At 37.5% G+C, this 19237-nt stretch overlaps 1 protein-coding gene across 1 annotated transcript in view; it reads left to right on the forward strand.

Annotated features, from left to right (window-relative positions):
* Window positions 1-614: 614 nt before the first annotated feature.
* LOC124270200 (outer dynein arm-docking complex subunit 2-like) overlaps window positions 615-19237 on the forward strand; it is a 59821-nt gene continuing 41198 nt past the window's right edge. The window contains 16 exon segments of the mRNA XM_046705239.1: window positions 615-720; window positions 1443-1716; window positions 2155-2327; window positions 3984-4236; window positions 8249-8355; window positions 9062-9207; window positions 9599-9721; window positions 11486-11709; window positions 14724-14774; window positions 15534-15690; window positions 16240-16386; window positions 16778-16942; window positions 16945-16989; window positions 17162-17400; window positions 17991-18096; window positions 18509-18724. Of these exon segments, the coding sequence (XP_046561195.1) occupies window positions 1487-1716; window positions 2155-2327; window positions 3984-4236; window positions 8249-8355; window positions 9062-9207; window positions 9599-9721; window positions 11486-11709; window positions 14724-14774; window positions 15534-15690; window positions 16240-16386; window positions 16778-16942; window positions 16945-16989; window positions 17162-17400; window positions 17991-18096; window positions 18509-18724 (2382 nt within the window). The 5' untranslated portion in view covers window positions 615-720; window positions 1443-1486.

The raw sequence follows: 19237 nt of genomic DNA on the forward strand, positions 1-19237 counted from the left end.
ATTCGTTTCTTGATATATAACTACTTCCTGGGTAAACGTACTGATCAAACTGTCATTACAAAATAAGCAAATTAAATAGTGAAGAAATGTGTTTATGTATATAGAAACTATATGCGGATACATATCTAATCCATAAAAATAATTCCGCACTATTTAATTTAGATTTTTTTTTAATGAAAATCTAATCCATATACTCTGTGAATGTGAAACGTTGATTCTGGTGAGAAAGTTTTGAAATATAGTAAAGATTCAATACCATTCATGACACAACAGTATGATGAATTATTTTAGGACGAAAATATTAAAGAGGGCATAACGAAAAGAATGTTTTGTAAATCTTAGTTTTATTATCTTAGTTTTATAGTGAAAATTGATACTGACGGCAACTGTGGTTTTGCTAAAACGTATTTTAAAAGCTAGTTTAGAATTACACAAGCATGAAGCTTATGTTCAACCCTGTGTGAAATTTAAATGTAAATTTGTAAATTAAGGAAAGATTATTAGAGACGCAATGATTCGCGAAATATATTTTCTAGTGGTGCGCTATAACGTCTCTGCTATAATTATTTCCCTTTGAAACTTCCTGTCGCGCAGGAGCACCTAGCCTAGCAACCGTTGCTGCAGGACACAGTTATAAGCAATCAGCGGGAATATTCAGGTGTATATTTTTCTCTTTTACTCTGTTGTTGTCACTTTGCAGGTATTTCGCAGGAGGAGAAGGTAGTTGAGATATTATTAATACTTTTCTTTTCCCAGTTGTTTTATGTAAAGCTTCACTATTCTGAAATATAATTGGAGAAAGTTACGCTCATAGTTGGCCCAGGTCGCACTGCGAGTGCGAAGTTTCACCCATTTTCAACAACATAAGATATTCTAACTGTCGTTAGTCCAATGTATCCTATGTATATGTACTCATGTAGTATTTTGTTATTTAACTATTAACAGCAATGCTTGCGAAGGTTAGAGGGTAACTTTGTGAGTGGATTAACTCTATTAATACTACTATGTATAGCTTTGCATACTTTGCAAAGCCCAACAAACAATATAAGTGGGAACTTCCCATAAACGACCTAACAGATTTTCACGTAATCCATTGTTAGTTGGTAATTGCATATACTGTTGACCGTAATTAATTGCGTCTCTAATCATGAAATATACGTGAAAATTAAGTAAAACGAACGTATCAGCAAAGGCATTGTGCACCCAGCATGTTGACTCATTCATTACATTGCTTTAACCAAATGTCTGGAATGGTATGTGTTCTAATTAGGCCACATCTTTGTATATAATGATCTTTGCAGGTAAGAAAGGAGCATTTGACAATAATAATGTACATTTAGCAACCTAAGGTTTACATACAGTTGCCAGAAATCCAAAATTTGGATGCTCACTTATCACTTTGATATTAGGATATGATGATGACACTTTCAATTCTGATTCAGATACGCTTGACCACGTGAGCCAGTCGTCTATCAACTGATTGACCATGGGTCAGGCTCTACAGAGAGCAGCACAGTGGACATCTGCCCGAGATGGTTCCGGCGGAAAGCTTGAGTTCACTCCAACGAATGAAGAGCTGCTGCACACAATCCTCCAGTTTGTTGAAGGATTTAGTGGTAAAAGTCCAGAGGAAGCCAAACTCGTATTCAAGAAGCCTTTCACATGGAAAACATCTCTACTGCCATCACAATTCTCGTCAGGAGCATATGTTGAAAAGTAGGCATCAGTTATTAATGCAGCTATTATTTACCCCTCTTATATGATCCTTTTCTTATTCATCATCTGTTTCTTTTGTAGTGATGTGAAAAGTGAACATCATATTCAAGATTACTCCACTTATATGTTATAGGGAAGTGCATTCACATTTGGTAGGACACAAACAGAGATCAAACAACCTGGGTAGACAGTCTATCCACTAGACCATGATAGCAATCCCCATTCTTTCTATATTCATAATGAAATTTTTGAAGAGAAAGTGTGGTCCAGTCCTTTACACTTTTGTGATCAACATGATTCAAACAGGGCTTGAATGCTTGAATTTGATTTAAATTTTTAAAAAGTACCCTTGACTTTTGGCCTTCAAAACACAAAAATCATCATTTAACATCATGTATGTTGAATTGCATCCCTACCATTATGCATCTTCTTTCACAGAGGTGAAGACTTGGAGTCAGATGCAAAGGGGAAGGATGGCCAAGCCCTGTTTCAGCTGAAGAAGCTAGCCAAAGATAAGTATGAGGTCAGCGTGATGTCTTTGGAACAGACAGAGAACATTCTCAGGTCAGCTGGTGACAAGAAGATGGTGGAACTCAGAGGCTGTTTAGAGGGTAAGCTACATTTATTCAGAACTTTCTAGGGCTGCTAGGAATATGATGCGTGTCATGAATATTGGGTAACGAATATGAATAATTATTCATGAATACAATATTGTAGTTAAGTGATTGATGTACAATGTGGAACACCTATGTTGACAGTTTTGATTTGTCACAGCAATAACCAGTGATCTCATGACACTCAAATTTGGTATGTAATAGTTATAGATGACAGTACCATGTGCGGCCTTGGCAAACTAACATGACTTGCGCTACTGCAAGGCTAGTACATATTCAATTCTTGCATATGTCACTTTCCAAAAGGACACAAGGGTTCAAGTAAAACATGCTCCCTTAACAAATCGTAAATATTCGCTTTATTCGGTTCTGGTAACCACGAATAACGAATTGAATTCATGAAGGGCTACGGTTCAATTCACCGAATATGCGAATGAATCGTTACAGCCTTAGTACTTTCAGATAAATATTTTGCATGAGAAAGTAATTTGTTATGAGTCCTCAAAGGTTGATGTCTTTGTAACGAATCCACTTTTGCCCACTTACACAAATCAAGCTTAGCACTACAACCGTTTTAGAAGTTTGTGTTAGAGTATGATCAACTATGATGACTTGGGGTTTCTTTTGTTGGTTCATGGCATCAAATGATTTAAGAGTACATCTATTTTTTTCAAGGTACCAATTTCAGAATGAAATCAATAACATAACTTATCATTCTGTCCCACATGTACCAGTAATATGACATTATTACAAGTTAAAATGTAGATGTTGTGTTTGAAATTAAATTTAAGCATGAAAATCAAGCAGCCTCTGTCACAAAACTAGCGTTAAAGGTTTATGGGGGCAGTGGGGGTGGCCTAGTGGTTAAAGCGTTCGCTCGTCACGCTGAAGATCTGGGTTCGATTCCCCACATGGGTACAATGTGTGAAGCCCATTTCTGGTGTACCCCACCGTGATATAGCTGGAATATTGATAAAAGCGGCGTAAAACTAAACTCACTCACTCACTCACTATGGGTCCGCTGTTTCAAATACCAGAGGAGCAAATGTCAAGGACCCCAGTAGCTCTTTTCTTCAAACACTTTGTTTGATGTTAATTCATGGTTTTAGGGTATTTGAGGAACCTAATGGTTCCATCACCGCACTGAAGGCCCAGGTTTGATTCTCTACATGTGCAAAGCCCTCCCCACCCCTCCATGTGAAACAACCAAGTTTTGAAAAGCAAAGTTTGAAACTATAGCAGTCAAAGTTAATACTTCAATGTCTGGGACAGTGGGTAGCCTAGGGGTTAAAGCATTCACTCGTCACGCCAAAGAGCTGGGTTCGATTACCCACATGGGTACATTGTGTGAAGCCCATTTGTGGTGTCCCCCTGTCATGATATTGCTGGAATTTTGCAGGAATGTTGCTAAAAGCTGCGTAAAACCAAACTCACTCTCTTCAGTGTCTACAATGGCCTCATTTTTGGCCTATTTTACAGTTATAGTAAGAGGTTAAAGCTACAAGCAGTTACCTACCTGTCTACAAGGGTTTGTCCAAAAGAAATGTACGAGGTGATGTAATGATTAACAGTGACACCCAATGGAAGATCTGTTCACACTAACTCCCAAAAATGGTTGAGACCAATAGATGATTATTTTTGTGTTTTGTTCAGCTAACCGCGACCCCGTTGTCAACATGCTGGGGGAGAGGTTCGCTACAGTGGAGGGGGATGACAACTCCATCTTCCGTTACATGGAGGAGATCACCAAGGAGATCGAACAGGCTGCACGAGCAGGTACCGAGGCAGAGGGAGACACCTCGAAGATGTCCGAGGTGGAGGAGAAGAAGATTGTTCTGAGACTGAGATTGAAACTCTTGAGACTTGACGAACAACTTCTTAATCAGAGCATTCAGAAGATCTCAAGGTAAGCAATGCAGGCAAAGTGTTATATTTGGGGAAAATACTGTTGTCCTTCTGGTAGTGTTACACAGGATAATTTACGAGTGGATCTATATTTCACAAAGTACCAATTTCAAAATGAAATCAACAACAGAACGTAACAATGTTAAGTTACATAAAGTTGCTCTAGGCAATAAGCAAAATGTTGTTATCCATAAAGTCATATGCTTTAGTATTGGCTCACCAACTTCTAGAATGCTGATCAAACGATTTGTGTTACAAACGATTTCACACCATGTTCTGGTGGCAGGCAAAACAGGTAAAGGCATCAGAAATTGATTACTTTGAAATATATATTTTTTCTTACGTTTTTAGGTATTTTAACATTGAATTCAATGCAATATGAGAAGTATTGAGCCCTTATTCCCTTTATTGTATATGTCAAAATCAAAATATGCGACAAAGAATTCCATTATCAGTGTACTCTGTCATACAGACCCTGAAACTATATACTCAATACAGCCCATGCAAGTCTAGAACATGTGGCAAATCTAGGTTGTTATTTTTTATGAATATAATTTAGGAACTATATTTTCTGTAAATAAGTTCATTTCAGAGACAAGATGTTAGTCTGTTATCAGATTAAAATGTGTCAAGTGAATAAACAATCAACTTGACATACTTTTATGCTCAGCTTGGGATGGTGGGATAGTCTAGTGGTTAAAAGCACCAGCTCGTAACACTGAAAACCCGGGTTCAATTACCAACATGGGCACAATGTGAAGCCCTCTTTGCAATATTGCTGAAATATTGCTTAAAGCAACGTTAAAACATACTCATGATCATCAACATCATCATCTTTAAGCTCAGCTGTACCACCTGCTTTATACAATGGCACCCTATTCAGAGGCTGATATTAGGCCCCAATTCAGCAGTAACGTCAGTAAAAATTGCCAAATTGGATTTTGTCATTTCTCAATACATATCAATATTGTTACTAATACAATCACTAATTATGGTTTTATAGAGGTGACCTGAATTTCATAAATAAAATAATAAAACCAATAAAGGTGAACAGGATTTGATGCTCAGTTACACTGATGTCTCTGAATTTCGTGAGTGAGTTGGGTTTTACGCCTCACTCAGCAATATTCCAGGTATATGTCCGTGGTCTGTAAATAATCAGGTCTGGACCAGACAATTCAGTGATCAACAGTATGAGCATCGATCTGCGCAATTGGGATACAAAGACATGTGTCAACCAAGTCAGCGAGCCTGACCACCCGATCCCGTTGGTCGCCTCTTACGACAAGCATGGGTTACTGAAGGCCAATATTCTAACCAAGACCTTTCGCGGGTCCTCTGAATTTAGGAAATTTAAAAACATAATGATGTTCCCATATGAATCCTAGAAAGGTTCCTGAGGGTTGTGCTGAATTAATTGTAACTTTTGTAAACAGTGATTTCCTACAGCCAGTAGGCCTATTTGATAGCCTGCAAGTGGTCTACCTTTTTATCAAAGCAAAGTATTTTTAGGTGTTGTGGATATTTGAATCTGAACGTGCTCATGTTGGTACATTAACTATTTAAATAATTAACTAGTTTTATTTAAATATTTAACTAGTTTTTAGATTATACTTAGCATTGCTTTGTTTGTGTTGAATATAGTTTCTTGAAAGAAATTTCACATTATCCTTTGTATTTAGACAATCAATAATGCACAGACAGATATTTGCCTCAGTTGTATCCCAAAAGATATTTGGAAGAATGTTTTTAGTTTTGAATAGGAATCGATGTAAAATCCAAAAATCTTTTTAAATTAATAAATTTTCAGTTTTCAGCTATTAGTTAGGTAACAATTATTATTAAATATGATAGCTTCCTGACACATTTTGAATCAAAACTAATTATATATATTATTCTCACTTTTTGAAAAATAATGAATTTTGATGCCTAAAACCTTGACCCAACCAACACTGAAGTATATCAGACTCTTAAAAAATACACGACTCTAAGTATTTCTTATTTCCTCATTTTTTGTACATTGTCTCATGATTTAAATGATATGTTTGAAATCCTACTCCTCCCCTGCTTCCAACAGCAAGCCCAAAGGCCACACCGCCTTTCCAGCAGAACTGTCTTTATGACGTAATCGGAAAATCGCACATGAAATGGAACTCTTGGAATTCACAATTTTCTGAACCTGCTCTGACCTGCCATCATCGACTCTGAATCAAATTATAGCCGCACTAATCTAGATTATCTCTCTCAAAACAATCAAAGAGTATCATCTTACTATCAACATGCCCGGGAGAATACCTCCTACAAGCCGCAGCTTTCTCAACATGTGCCTCAACTAATGCCAAACCTAAATATGACCATCTATTACGCTTTGTTCTGATTGTCAGAGAATTTAGACATCATCCTTATGCTGGAATAATTTTTTTAAATCTGGCATCTAAACAAATCCAGAGTTTGAATTGTGTAAATTTAGTTCCCTTTCCCTGGGATTAATTTGTCTCCCAACTTGTGTGTTATAATGAGGCAGGTGGGGAGTAGTGTATGCGTGCGTACACATCTGATCCGAATTAAGGCTTTACAATAAAAGACGAAGGATGTGATATCGGTAATACTGCACCAATGGGGAGAATCAAACTGCAGCGTGTACCAACTTCTAGTAGTGTATTTTCACAAGTGCAGTGAAGAATTTTCGATCTAATCGTAATTTCTACCAGGCAGACGAAGCAGCCCAAATGCTGAGGTGTATTAGCATGGTGGCAGGGTACATCCCTACGGAGAATTAGGCACAGGTGAAATCGCTTCACGATTCTCCGATTGATAACGACGTGCTATTGTCTGGCGAGGCTTGTTTTCTCGGAATGCCCACACACACATGCAGCAAGTAATGTGCGGATGTCGTGTGAAACACTCCAATTATTTGCCGACATATCTAACCAAATTCGCTCAATCTCAGTTGCACGTTTTTGACGTAATCAATGACAGGGGTGCGGTTTTACAAAAAAACTTTGATCTTTTCGCTGTTTGTTTGTTTTTTAACAAGTGCATCATATCGTTGAAGCTAATGAACTCTGCACTGACTTGTCAAATATTTTGTCAAGAATTTAAGTCCTGTATCCTTTGTTTTTGTAAATTTATAAAGTATTTTAAGCATTATCTTTTGTTTTTGTAAATTTAAAAAGTATTTCAAGCATTAAGGACAAACATTGTATTCTTAACTTTTTTTTTGAATGACTTTTTGTGAGAAGAAAGATTTCACTGTCAAATGTAGTGTTCAAATTATCAATTGTAACAAAATAAAACTTATTTAATTTTGAGCAAGCTGTTAAAACATGACACTTTGTCATTCTGAGGAAATATATAACATATATCAGTGTGCAAAATAACCACTGGCCAGCTAGCCTGTGGCCAGTAAAAATCCAGTCGGGCCTGTAACTGTTGAATTTTCATGGGGTCATATCACTCCATCCAATTTGTTGTGATACACTTTTAAATCATGCAAGATTATGGCCACTGAATATTACCACTGAATGTTTTTGGTGTCTTATTGAGACCAGTATAGGTGAGTATAGCGACCTGCTGTAATCTGACATCCCCAAAACAGGCTCCTGTGAGTCTGTGGTGGTAATGAGTGAGTGAGTTAGTTAGTTTTACGCCACTTTAGCAATATTCCAGCAATATCACAGCGGGAGACACCAGAAATGGGCTTCACACATTGTACCCATGTGGGGAATCAAACCTGGGTCTTCGGTGTGACGAGTGAATGCTTTATCCACTAGGCTACTGCTCCTTGATGGTAATAAAATAGCTTAAACAACACATGTATCTCATATATGAACCATCATGTCTGCTGAATCATGATTATGTCAAAGGAAAGCGCAAAGTGAAACAGGATGATGATGATGATGATTCCACTGTCACTAAGAGGCTTCAAACTTATTTCCGTGTGAAGGAATAATCAGAAAAGAATCCAATGTCTGATATTAAAAATTAACCATTTACCTGTGTATCTCTTCCAGTGAGACACGTTTGACACCACCAATGGTTGACGGTGAAGTCAGCATCCTTCAACAGCTGTCCGGAGAAGATGAGGAGAAGTCAGTCCTAGAAAGCATCAGCTACTACGGTGAGATAACCTTACTATCGTTGACATTGATATTCTGCTTGTCAATATGACATTGTCACGTTGCTAGTATATGATCGGACGCGTTCAGGGAATTGATTTATCATAAGCAAATCTGTGGTAAATTCTTGAACTGTATGCATATAAATTATTGATATGATACATGTGTTTGTTCAGTAACTATAGTAACCATGACAGATCTAGGTTGTTTTCTGTCAAGAAATGTTGGATACTTATCGATTTCATAGAATTACTTTACAGAGTTAATATCTTCAAAACAAATTCCTTTCCAAAATTGAAGTTCAGCTGAGAATTATAATCTCATCATATTGCAATATGTGTTTTTACAAACAACATATTAAGATGATGCCTATTTGTCACAAGCAAAATATATCAATTTATTACGAAAAAAAACATATGAGATTTAATCAGCATTTCTGTCTTAATTCGCATTGGTTTCATATTTATTTGATTTACCTTAAGGATGCTTTGATGTTCATGCTTAATTTCGATCACTGCTTTTATCCAAAAATGCCTATCTTCCTATATTAACAATCCTAATAGGGATCATCATTTATCAATGTTCCTGAATGAGTGCAGAATTGTGGCTTGGTTATTGGATTAACAGGTTTCTTGACTGACGAGGTTCAACTGTAAAGATGTTGTTCAATAGATGACCTATTATCTGTATTTTTTATATGTTTTTCAGGTGACACATTTGTCTTTAAGAATGGTTGCCGGGCACAGCCATGGCGTCAGTTGCATGGTGACATCTGCTTCCTGGAGGTCAAATGTCATGACCTTGACAAGCCACTCTACATCACTGCCAACACAATTGGCTACTACCTGAATAATGTAAATTTCCAAACTTTTCATTTCATTTCTTAGGAGCCATGTTTAGATTTAAACCAAAATTTAATGATATATTTATTTTAAGACATGTTCAATACTATGATTTTCTGTTATATATATTTCAAGGGGAAGTTCATGTCAAATTCCAGCATTATTAACTTCTACAGAAATGTTCCTGGTTTAAGTCAGTTTTGGTATGTGATATACAGGGGATTTTTTCCATATTTTAGTGACAGACGTAAAAAGATCAATATCTTGTCATGACTCATATTTCAGAGATCCTCATCCCCATGTCAACTCTCAACATTTTCAACTTAATGAATTATGCACAGAAAAAACCTTGGAGCTGCTGATGCTGAGAATTTATGATGTTAATCTCTCAAATCTCTTGCAGGGGCCAGACAAGGATAAGCCTGGTCAGATCGACTACGAACGCCCAGAGCAGGACATCTTCCGCGATCTTGTCACACTTCTCAAAGCTAAAAGTAGTCGCTTCGCTGAAATGATTGAAAAGCAGGTGGGTCGAGAGCGCATTAGCAGCAGGTGCTGAATTATTGTTTCAGCTTCAGATAAATAAACACATCAATAGCTGCACGTTACTGGCATGTAGATGAAAATCTACAATTTCACAGGGAAGACGTATTGTTGGATACTCTGCCAATACAGCCTTATAGTAGGACGACTACAAAAGAATGTTGAATGATGCTGTCTCGAAAGCTTTGTAGGCTTGTTTGAGCCAATTTCACTGCTGAATTGATAATTGAGTTCAGTTCGGAGTTTAAAACACCTACAAAGAGTGCAGATATATTTCTGTTTATTTTGTGTGTGATTTTTTTCGTGCATGCTGTTGAAAATAACATATGGCAACCCCGTCTTTTCAATATTGGAGTAATGCAGAGAGTGAAAGAAAAATGTTTGTAAACCATGCAAGTAGTGGTAGGAAAATAGTGTTTTGTTTTGCTAATGTTAAGCGAGTAGCATTAAGTAGGGATCAAACTGAACCATGTGTGACACAACGCCCCGACATTGCTACTGTCTTGTTGGAGTGTGTTGGTGTGTATCTTGTAACTTTTGCATAGCCAGCAGTTTCACACCCACTCAGAATGCCTCAGAACGTTGTTTTCCTTTTTTAGGAGCTCTGCTGAGATCTTTCTCACAATTAGAGACTGTTACAATGCCATTTGTTAATATATGGTCTCAAAGTGAAACTGTAATTTTCGAATTGAAATTCCTTTTCAAGAGGAATTTCGATCTTGGTACAGTATATCGAATCATAATGTTTTTCACTGCCTACAGAAATTCCAACTTTGTTTGTACATATTTGAAAAGGAGGATAATAGTTATTGCATTAAAGTCCAAGTAATTTTAATTTTACAGTTTCTCTTTGAAATCTTATTACAAATTGCACAAACTTAGTCACATGTAATTTTTAGCTTAAATTGCCTCATTACCTTTTAAGGAATTTGTTTTACTACCTTTTATGGGGGTATAAAACAGGATGGCATTTAATGTGTCTTGTTAAATATAGAATACTGTTACTAATTTTGTTTTGTGATATTCTCGTCATCATATCACGTTTTCCAGTAATTTATCAAATTGTGTTCCAGCCTAACAAAGTCTCAGATTTCAAAGTTATCATACTTCAAGAAAACAATTTTCCATTAGGCCACAAAGAATTAATTGTTACATTTTCATCCAAGTTTATAAAAGATTGTCTGTCATTGTATGTTTTAAATAAGTTTTTTAAAGAACAAATTAATGCAGGCAACTACATTAATTGTCGACAGGTTTGATTCTCACACAGCAGTAATTTTTCAGTGGGGGGGAGTATTTTGTGTTAAATTCAGGATGTAATGGAAAAAAAAGTAATCACATACAGATATTTAGGAACAATAAGATGATATGAGGCAGGGTTTTAGTAATGGTGTTCAGGATTGAAAATCAAAGAATTGATTTATTATGGCAGTTTGGCTCAGTGGACGTTAAACTATGTTTTGGCAGTGTGGTAGACTAGTGATTAATGTCTTCACTCATCATATGAAAGTCTTGGGTTTGATTCCCTTACGGGGATACAACAGGCTAGAGAACCTTGGGTCTACATATATTCTTTTATAGGAATGTCATTTCTTAATTACTAGTTTGATGTAATATGACTAAATAATTCAAGTGTCACTTTTAATTTTAATGTTGCTAATTTAATTATATATTTCCTATTCAATATTATATTGCTGATTTACTTTATTATTGTTGATTTCATTTGATGTTGCTGCTATTATTTTAGGAGTTCGCTCTTCGTGTGGACACCCGAGATGACCGTCACTATGACATGTCCCAAGAGAAGCGTGACGAGGAGGATGGTGATGCTACTCATCGGACAGAACAGAACTGGCAACAGCGGACCTCCCATCAGGATAAGGACAAGCAAAACAAGCAGAGTAGACAGCAGAAGAAGAAGCTTGAACCATCACTTAAGTGGAAAGCCCTGGGTGTTGAGGAGTACAAAGAGTGAGTGGATTGTTGCAGTTTTATCTGTTGTCAATGTAGAAACATTGATTCTGTTTGACGCAGTAGTTTCATTGACTCAGTTTCTTAATGGTTTCATTGACTTAGTTTCTGACTGCTTTTACTAACTCAGTTTCTTGACTTAGTTTCTGACTGCTTTTACTAACTTACTTAGTTTCTGACTGCTTTTACTAACTCAGTTTCTGACTACTGTCACTGACTCTTTTTTCTGAGTAGTTTCAGTGATTCAGTGTCTGACTTGTTTCAGTGACACAGTGTCTGAATGGTTTAACTGACTTACATTTTGACTAGTTTTTTTTTTTACTTGATTTTCAATTCCGTTACACCTCTGTCAAAATATAAATGCCCCAGATTTTCACTGCCATATTATCGGTTAGGGCCCAATACAAATAGATTGATGCTAAATATAGCCATCCAATCAAAATTACAGAGAGAAACAAAGGTCCTCTTATAAATGTGTCTATGGTATATAAACATAGAAGGGAGATAACCCTGACAACTGATGAGGGGTGACATCTGTGGTAGTTTCCTTCATTGTACAGTGTTTAGTAGTGGTGGTCCGATTAACTGAAATAATCGAAGATTGATCGCAGTGACTAAACGACCAAGCAATCGATCATGTTTTCTCATAATCGAATACAAACAATTCTGAAACACCTTTTGCATTAACAATATTTTTCACAAGGTTGGTTTTGTCTGTTACATTTCATGAGCACTACAAGCTCGGTCCAAGTCATGATTGAATTTATCTTAAAGACCCCAAGAAATTTATGTTCCTAACATACTAGTCATCCTTTAAAGATGTGAAATTTGCGGAAAAAACAACCAAAGAACTACAAGTTTTTTTCTTTATGTTTTTGTGCAAACAGGAAAATTTCATAAATGACGCTAACCAATTATTTTCGATGATTGATCAGTTGTAATGAACCAATCATCAATTATGATATTTTAACCAATTCCCAACACTAGTCTTTAGGGTGTGCTGTGATCAATGCTCAGGGAGGAATAGGGTGTGATAAGCATGCTGGTCCACCAGACAAACATAAAACAAGTACTGGAATTGTACAATCGAGATGGTCAAATGGGTTTGAAGAAAGGGAAGTCATGCTTATATTGTTTATTTAAACCAGAAAGAAATTACGCTTCATGAATTTTCGAAGGATGTTTTGCAATCATCAAACAAATTAATTATGTGTGGGACAGTTCTGTTGTGTAAGAAGCCAACTGTAGCAAGAAATCCAAATTGTAAGACTGATTTGTGTACATCAGGAGGAACTTGTCATCTTTTTTCACGGATGCCCCATCACTCAGCACTGCAAGATACTATATAGAGGTGCCCTTTAGGCAGGCTAGAAATGTGTGAATATGGGTTCAAATCCCAGTTTGTGCTGATTTTGTTCCTAGGTTTCTCAGCGCCATACTCATACATGTGCGTTTCACCAAAGTGTAAGCGTCAAAGAGTTGTATCCCTTCATGCTTTTCTCCCACACCAAACTAACATGCAGTGAAATAACTGAAATTTTGTAAACAGACATGTAAAATTTCAATCATAACTGTTACATATGCACCTAAAAAAGTCTTTTTTTTAGTGTGAGATCAGATTACACAAAATCAATATATTTGCACTGATTTTCCAAACTTCATGTGCATGATGTTTTTTTAATTACAAACAAAGAGTCTAAATTCTTCCTGGAAATGGAAAAAAATTAGGCCTTTTTAAAACAGCGCTTTATGATTGTGAAATACAGCTTCTTTCTAATATTCCATTGTTTGTAAAAACTGATTCTTTGCTAACACTGGCCATTGGTTTAACAAACCAAGGGAGGACAATACGGCTGAATAGATGTTCCAGTGATTGATGACGTCTTAAATTTGTATGTTTTCAACATCATCAACAGTATCACATGTCCAAGATTGTCTACTCAAACGTATCATGGACAGTGAAAGCAAAGTCTCATGTTTCCTTAGATAACTGATGAGTAAGAGGTAGACCTTGAGACTCCAATGCACAAATTGCACTAGTAGGATTTTATGTTACTCTTGTGTAAATTTTACTCACAGAAAACTTGGGTCCTAACTTTGCAAGAGTTGTCTCCCTTTAGCTGATTTCACAGTTTTGTCATAGAAGTTTTTTTAGAATGTATTAAACCAGACTCATGCCAGTCTGTCCCCTAAAACAGTGTTTAGCCTGAACTTGGATGTGAGTATAATTTCAGTATATTTTAGGGGTTTTTTTTATGTGAATTAACAAAAGGTAACCGTACTAAGTTGGGTTTAGTCAAGTTTGTGATTTTAGTCAGAGACTGATTGGTTGGTTGGTTTGTGGTTTAACGCCACACTCAAATATATTCCTGCTATATGGCGGCGGTCTGGAAATAATTGAGTCTGGACCAGACAATCCAGTGATCAACAACATGTGCATCGATCTACGCAATATGTGTGTTATTACATCCACTGTGTATATCATTAGAACCCTTGAGTATATCATTACATCCCTTGTGTATGTCATTACATTCCTTGTGTATGTCATTTTATCCCTTATTCATATCATTACATCCCTTGAATGTATCATTACATCCCCAGAGTATATGATTATGTCCCTTGTTCATGTCAGTAAATCCCTTGTCTATATCATTACATCCATTTAGTATATCACTACTTCCCTTGTGTGTGCCATTACATTCCTTGTGTATGTCATTTTATCCCTTATTCATATCATTACATCCCTTGTTGTATATCTCATTATATCCTATGTATATATCATTACATCCCTTGTTCATGTCAGTAAATCCCTTGTCTATATCATTACATCCATTGAGTATATCACTACTTCCCTTGTATATCTCATTACATCCTATGTATATATCATTACATCCCTTGTTCATGTCATTAAATCTCATGTGTAAATCATTTGTTAAATTTGAATTCTAGTTTTGAGTGTGAATAAATGCTGAATTGGTAAAACATTTGCTTCATTACCATTCATTTATTTACAGGGAGCAGAGAGAGAGGAAGAAACCTCCATCACGCAAGAAACAAACCCACAAGTAAGTTATAAATGTTTGACACTAGGGCTGCAACAAATACACTATGTGGTGAATATGATATGTATCATGATTATTGGGTAACGAATACGAATAATTATTCACGAATACAATATTGTAGTTAAGTGATTGATGTACAATATTGAACGCCCATGTTGACAGTTTTGATTTGTCACAGCAATAACCAGTGATCTCATGACACTCAAATTTGGTATGTAATAGTTATAATTGACAGTACCATGTGTGGCGTTGGCAAACTAACATGACTTGGGCATATTCCATTACTGCATATCTCACTTTCCAAAAGTACACAAGGGTTCAAGTAAAACATGCTCCCTAGGAAAAACGTAAATATTCGTTAATATTCGGTTCTGGTGACCACGAATAACGAATTGAATTCATGAAGGGCTACGGTTCGATTCACCGAATATACGAGTGAATCGTTACAGCCTTATTTGACACTGAAACTCATAGATCCTCCTTAGTCATTACAAACCCTGTGGAGTCTCAGAAGTACATTTGGGGGATCCCATGGATTGCATTTGGGGTTCCAGGGTGACTGTTGTACCATCAATATGTTAAATACAACATATATCTGATGCCTTCTCTTTATTGATTGGGACTTTCCTTGTTTATGTCAAAAGTTCTGGCTGAATGAATGGACTTCTGCCCGAACATGTTTGAACAGAATATCTATATCTTTGTTGAAAGCTGTCGTGGAACATATTTTTGGAGTATTCAGTGTACACTTTATCCTGACAGGCTGAAGTCTAAGACTCCTGTGGACTGTGAGGATTCCTTCAGCGAGAGTTCTACTGAAAGTGAAGAAGAAGAGGAAGCTGTAGAACGCAGAACAGAGGCTAATGCCGACCTTCCTTCTGAGTACTGGCAGATCCAGAAGCTGGTCAAATACCTTAAGGTACATGATAATCACTGCTGTATTAGTTTATTCAAGCTTATTGTCTCAGCTCATTCAAATGAGAGTTCGGACTGTCATCCAGAAGGTGGTCAAATACCACAAGGTACATGATAATCACTGCTGTATGCTTTTTCAAATTTATGTTCACTTTCAAATTTTCTGCACATCAAGATCCGGGTTTGAACTGGCCTACGGGAACCCATGTTTGTCATAAGAGGCGACTAAGAGGATCAGGTTGTAGGGCTGGCTGACTTGATTGATTTCATGAATATCTTTTTATCCGAATTGCATTGTCTGTCCAGTCTAAACAATTTATAGACCTTCCTCATATTGCTGGAATATATATAGCTGAGTACAGCATTTAACAGCAAAATAGTTTTTAGTTTTTGTTTGTTGACAAGACCACCCAAAGAAGTTACAAGAAAAAATATGAATGATTTTTGAAAATGTGTGTGTTTGGGGCTGACTAAAAAATATAAAAACACAAGATTTTATCATAATTATTTGTAAGAAATGGGGACATAATTGGAAAATAACATTGTGTTGTAGGGAGGCAATCAGACTGCCACTATCATCGCATTGTGTTCCCTGCGGGACTTCAACTTGGCACAAGAGACATGTCAGCTGGCCATCCGAGATGTCGGTGGGCTGGAGGTCCTCATCAACCTCCTTGATACAGAGGAGAGCAAGTGCAAGGTCAGTCACAGACACAGTAGCCATTCTCCTTGACCATCTGTCCTATATTTCCTCCATCAAGATGGTTAAATGGTTCTGATGATAGATTCTGTGACTTGTGTCATATCAGATAAAGGTACCTGTTGTTGATTCAAGTATAGAAGCAGTATTTGTCCAAGGGGCTTGAACTTTATAAGTCAGTTTACCAGTTTCATCTAGACCATCAGCCTTTCTTGTTCACCCCCATCCAAATAAGAAGAGGCCCCAAAAAATGAGTGACTTACTCCACTAAAAAGGTCAAAGGGCAATCAAATGTTCGTAACTGCTCAGAAATGTGAGCTGATATGGTTAATAAAGTTTTATATGAAACGTATCCATTTTGTGACACATGGTTGCATATTGTTTTTTGTAGATTGGTTCACTGAAGATTCTCAAGGAAATATCCCGCAACATCCAAATCCGCCGTGCCATCGCTGATCTTGGAGGGCTACAGACAATGGTGAAGATCCTGCGTGACCAAGACAAGGAACTCCGCTGCCTTGCCGCTGAGACCATCGCAAATGTGGCCAAGTTCCGCCCCGTGCCAGGAGAACAGTCAGGCAACATGGCGGCATCAGAAGATTGGTAAGTACTGTCTTAGACAAGTCCATCTTCCTGGTCTTCAGTAGTTTACTCATATTTCCACCATTGTCCATATTTGGCAGTAATAATATCCATCCCCCTTCCTTCCCCCCACTGACAATCACAGTGTGACACATTTTTTAACGTGAGACTCTCCCTTCCCCTCCTTTTCCAGGTGAGTCTGTTGGACTGTGCAGTGGTCACCAGCCCGATGAACGCCGAGATGGAGAAGGATGTTGAGGTGGCCCGGTGTGGAGCCTTGGCCCTGTGGAGCTGCAGCAAGAGCAAGAAGAACAAGGAGGCCATGAGGAAGGCTGGAGCCATCCCTCTCCTAGCCAAGCTCCTCAAGTCTCCCACTGAGGACATGCTCATTCCAGTGGTTGGGACGCTTCCAGGAGTGTGCATCGGAGGTTAGTCATGATTATCAATCACTTCATTGTCTTCCTTGGATGTTCCTGTATGTTTCCTATTTAAGTCTGAAATTTGCAGTAATAATGATACTGAAGGAAACGAAAAATTTGTTGATGTTTGTAAACTCGATTGTACTTGAATTAATATTTATTATTGCTTAGACAGTATCTTAATTAACGGTAGTGGCTGTGTTGCTCAGTGTAATAAAACTATAGGTCCTTATTCATGAAACTGTTGTTATTGTGTTCAAAGAATTTAGTGGGAAATCCTAAATAGGGAAGTGCACTATTCATGGAATCAAATTTGGTGCTAATAACAATACCATGACTCTATAATTGTCTTATTTATCTAACTCATGTGAGTTTTGTGAGAAAGAGGACAGCTGACAGTGGGGCTCACTCAAGGGAATCAAGTAGAGGGGAGGAGTTATCTCCCTTGGATCATGTTGCTTCAAATGCTCCAGCTCATAATTTGAGTCAATCTGTAATGCATATTATGGTGTTGTGGATTCACGAAAAGTATATATAATTCTTGAGTCAGGTGTGACCTTTGTCTGGGCTATACTTAACGACAATCTTCTGTTGCAGCCGAAGCTACCGTCTTGCTATTCGAACAGAAGGCATGGTGGAGGACCTTGTGAAGAACCTGAAGAGCAGCAACCAGGAGCTGCAGATGCACTGTGCTTCAGCCATATTCAAGGTGAGAACTGGACCAATGTCATCAGTGTAAGGAGTGAACAGTATTGTCACCTCTTGAAGTAAATGTGGTAAGGTTTGGTTGGACACTGCCACAAGTATGCCTCTTCAAGACCAATGTCAAAGTAGGGATGGTAATTTTCTAGCCATAATACCTAGGAACTTGGACCTATTCTGTTTCAGGATTGCATGGACGTATATACAGGATACATGCTTTTCCCTTTGTGTTTGATTCAATTTTGTACTAATGCATGTCTTTTGTTGTGCTCTTTGAAGTCGCATGATCTGATTTTATCACACATCCCAACCACGGACGTGTTAGCATACATAGATTCAATATTAGATTGCATATTTGTGTAACACGTACATGTATGAAAGTTAAAAATTGTAACCAACGATATGAATTCTTGTTACAGTGTGCTGAAGAAAAAGAAACTCGTGACCTTGTGCGTCAGTATGGTGGCCTTGACCCCTTGGTTGGTCTCCTGAACACGAGTGAGAACAAGGAGCTCCTAGCAGCAGCCACCGGTGCAATCTGGAAGTGCGCCATCAGTCATGAAAACGTCCAGAGATTCCAAACACTCAAAGCCATAGAGATTCTTGTCGGCTTGCTTAATAACCAGCCTGAAGAGGTATGACAAATTCACATTAGCCTGTTTCGATAAAAATGAAAGTATATAATACCATATGTTGATCATTCACTGGTTCTGCCATACAGCACAGGTGGGTTAGGTGTCTAAGGTGCTACAATTTCACTGAGTAGAAGTGTAACATATGACACAGATTTAAATCCCAGAATTCTAGTCACCAACCCATTCTCGCTGGTTTCAGCGGCAGTGTGAAACCTACATCATGTCCTTCTTCATTAAGGGGGTGTTGGCGTAGCCTAGTGGTTAAAGCGTTCGCTTCGTCACGCCGAAGACCCGGGTTTGATTCCCCACATGGGTACAATGTGTGAAGCCCATTTCTGGTGTTCCCCGCTGTGATATTGCTGGAATATTGCTAAAAGAGGCTCACTCACTCACTCCTTCATCAATCTGGCATGTTGTGATGTAACTGAAATACTGAAAGTGGTTTTAAACCCAATTCACTCACTCACTCACTCACTCACCCACTCTCTCACTCTTTGTGCTGTACAACATATT

This window comes from Haliotis rubra, unplaced genomic scaffold (genome assembly GCF_003918875.1).
Source record: "Haliotis rubra isolate DU_JTF1 unplaced genomic scaffold, ASM391887v1 Scf102, whole genome shotgun sequence".
Lineage (NCBI taxonomy): Eukaryota > Metazoa > Mollusca > Gastropoda > Lepetellida > Haliotidae > Haliotis > Haliotis rubra.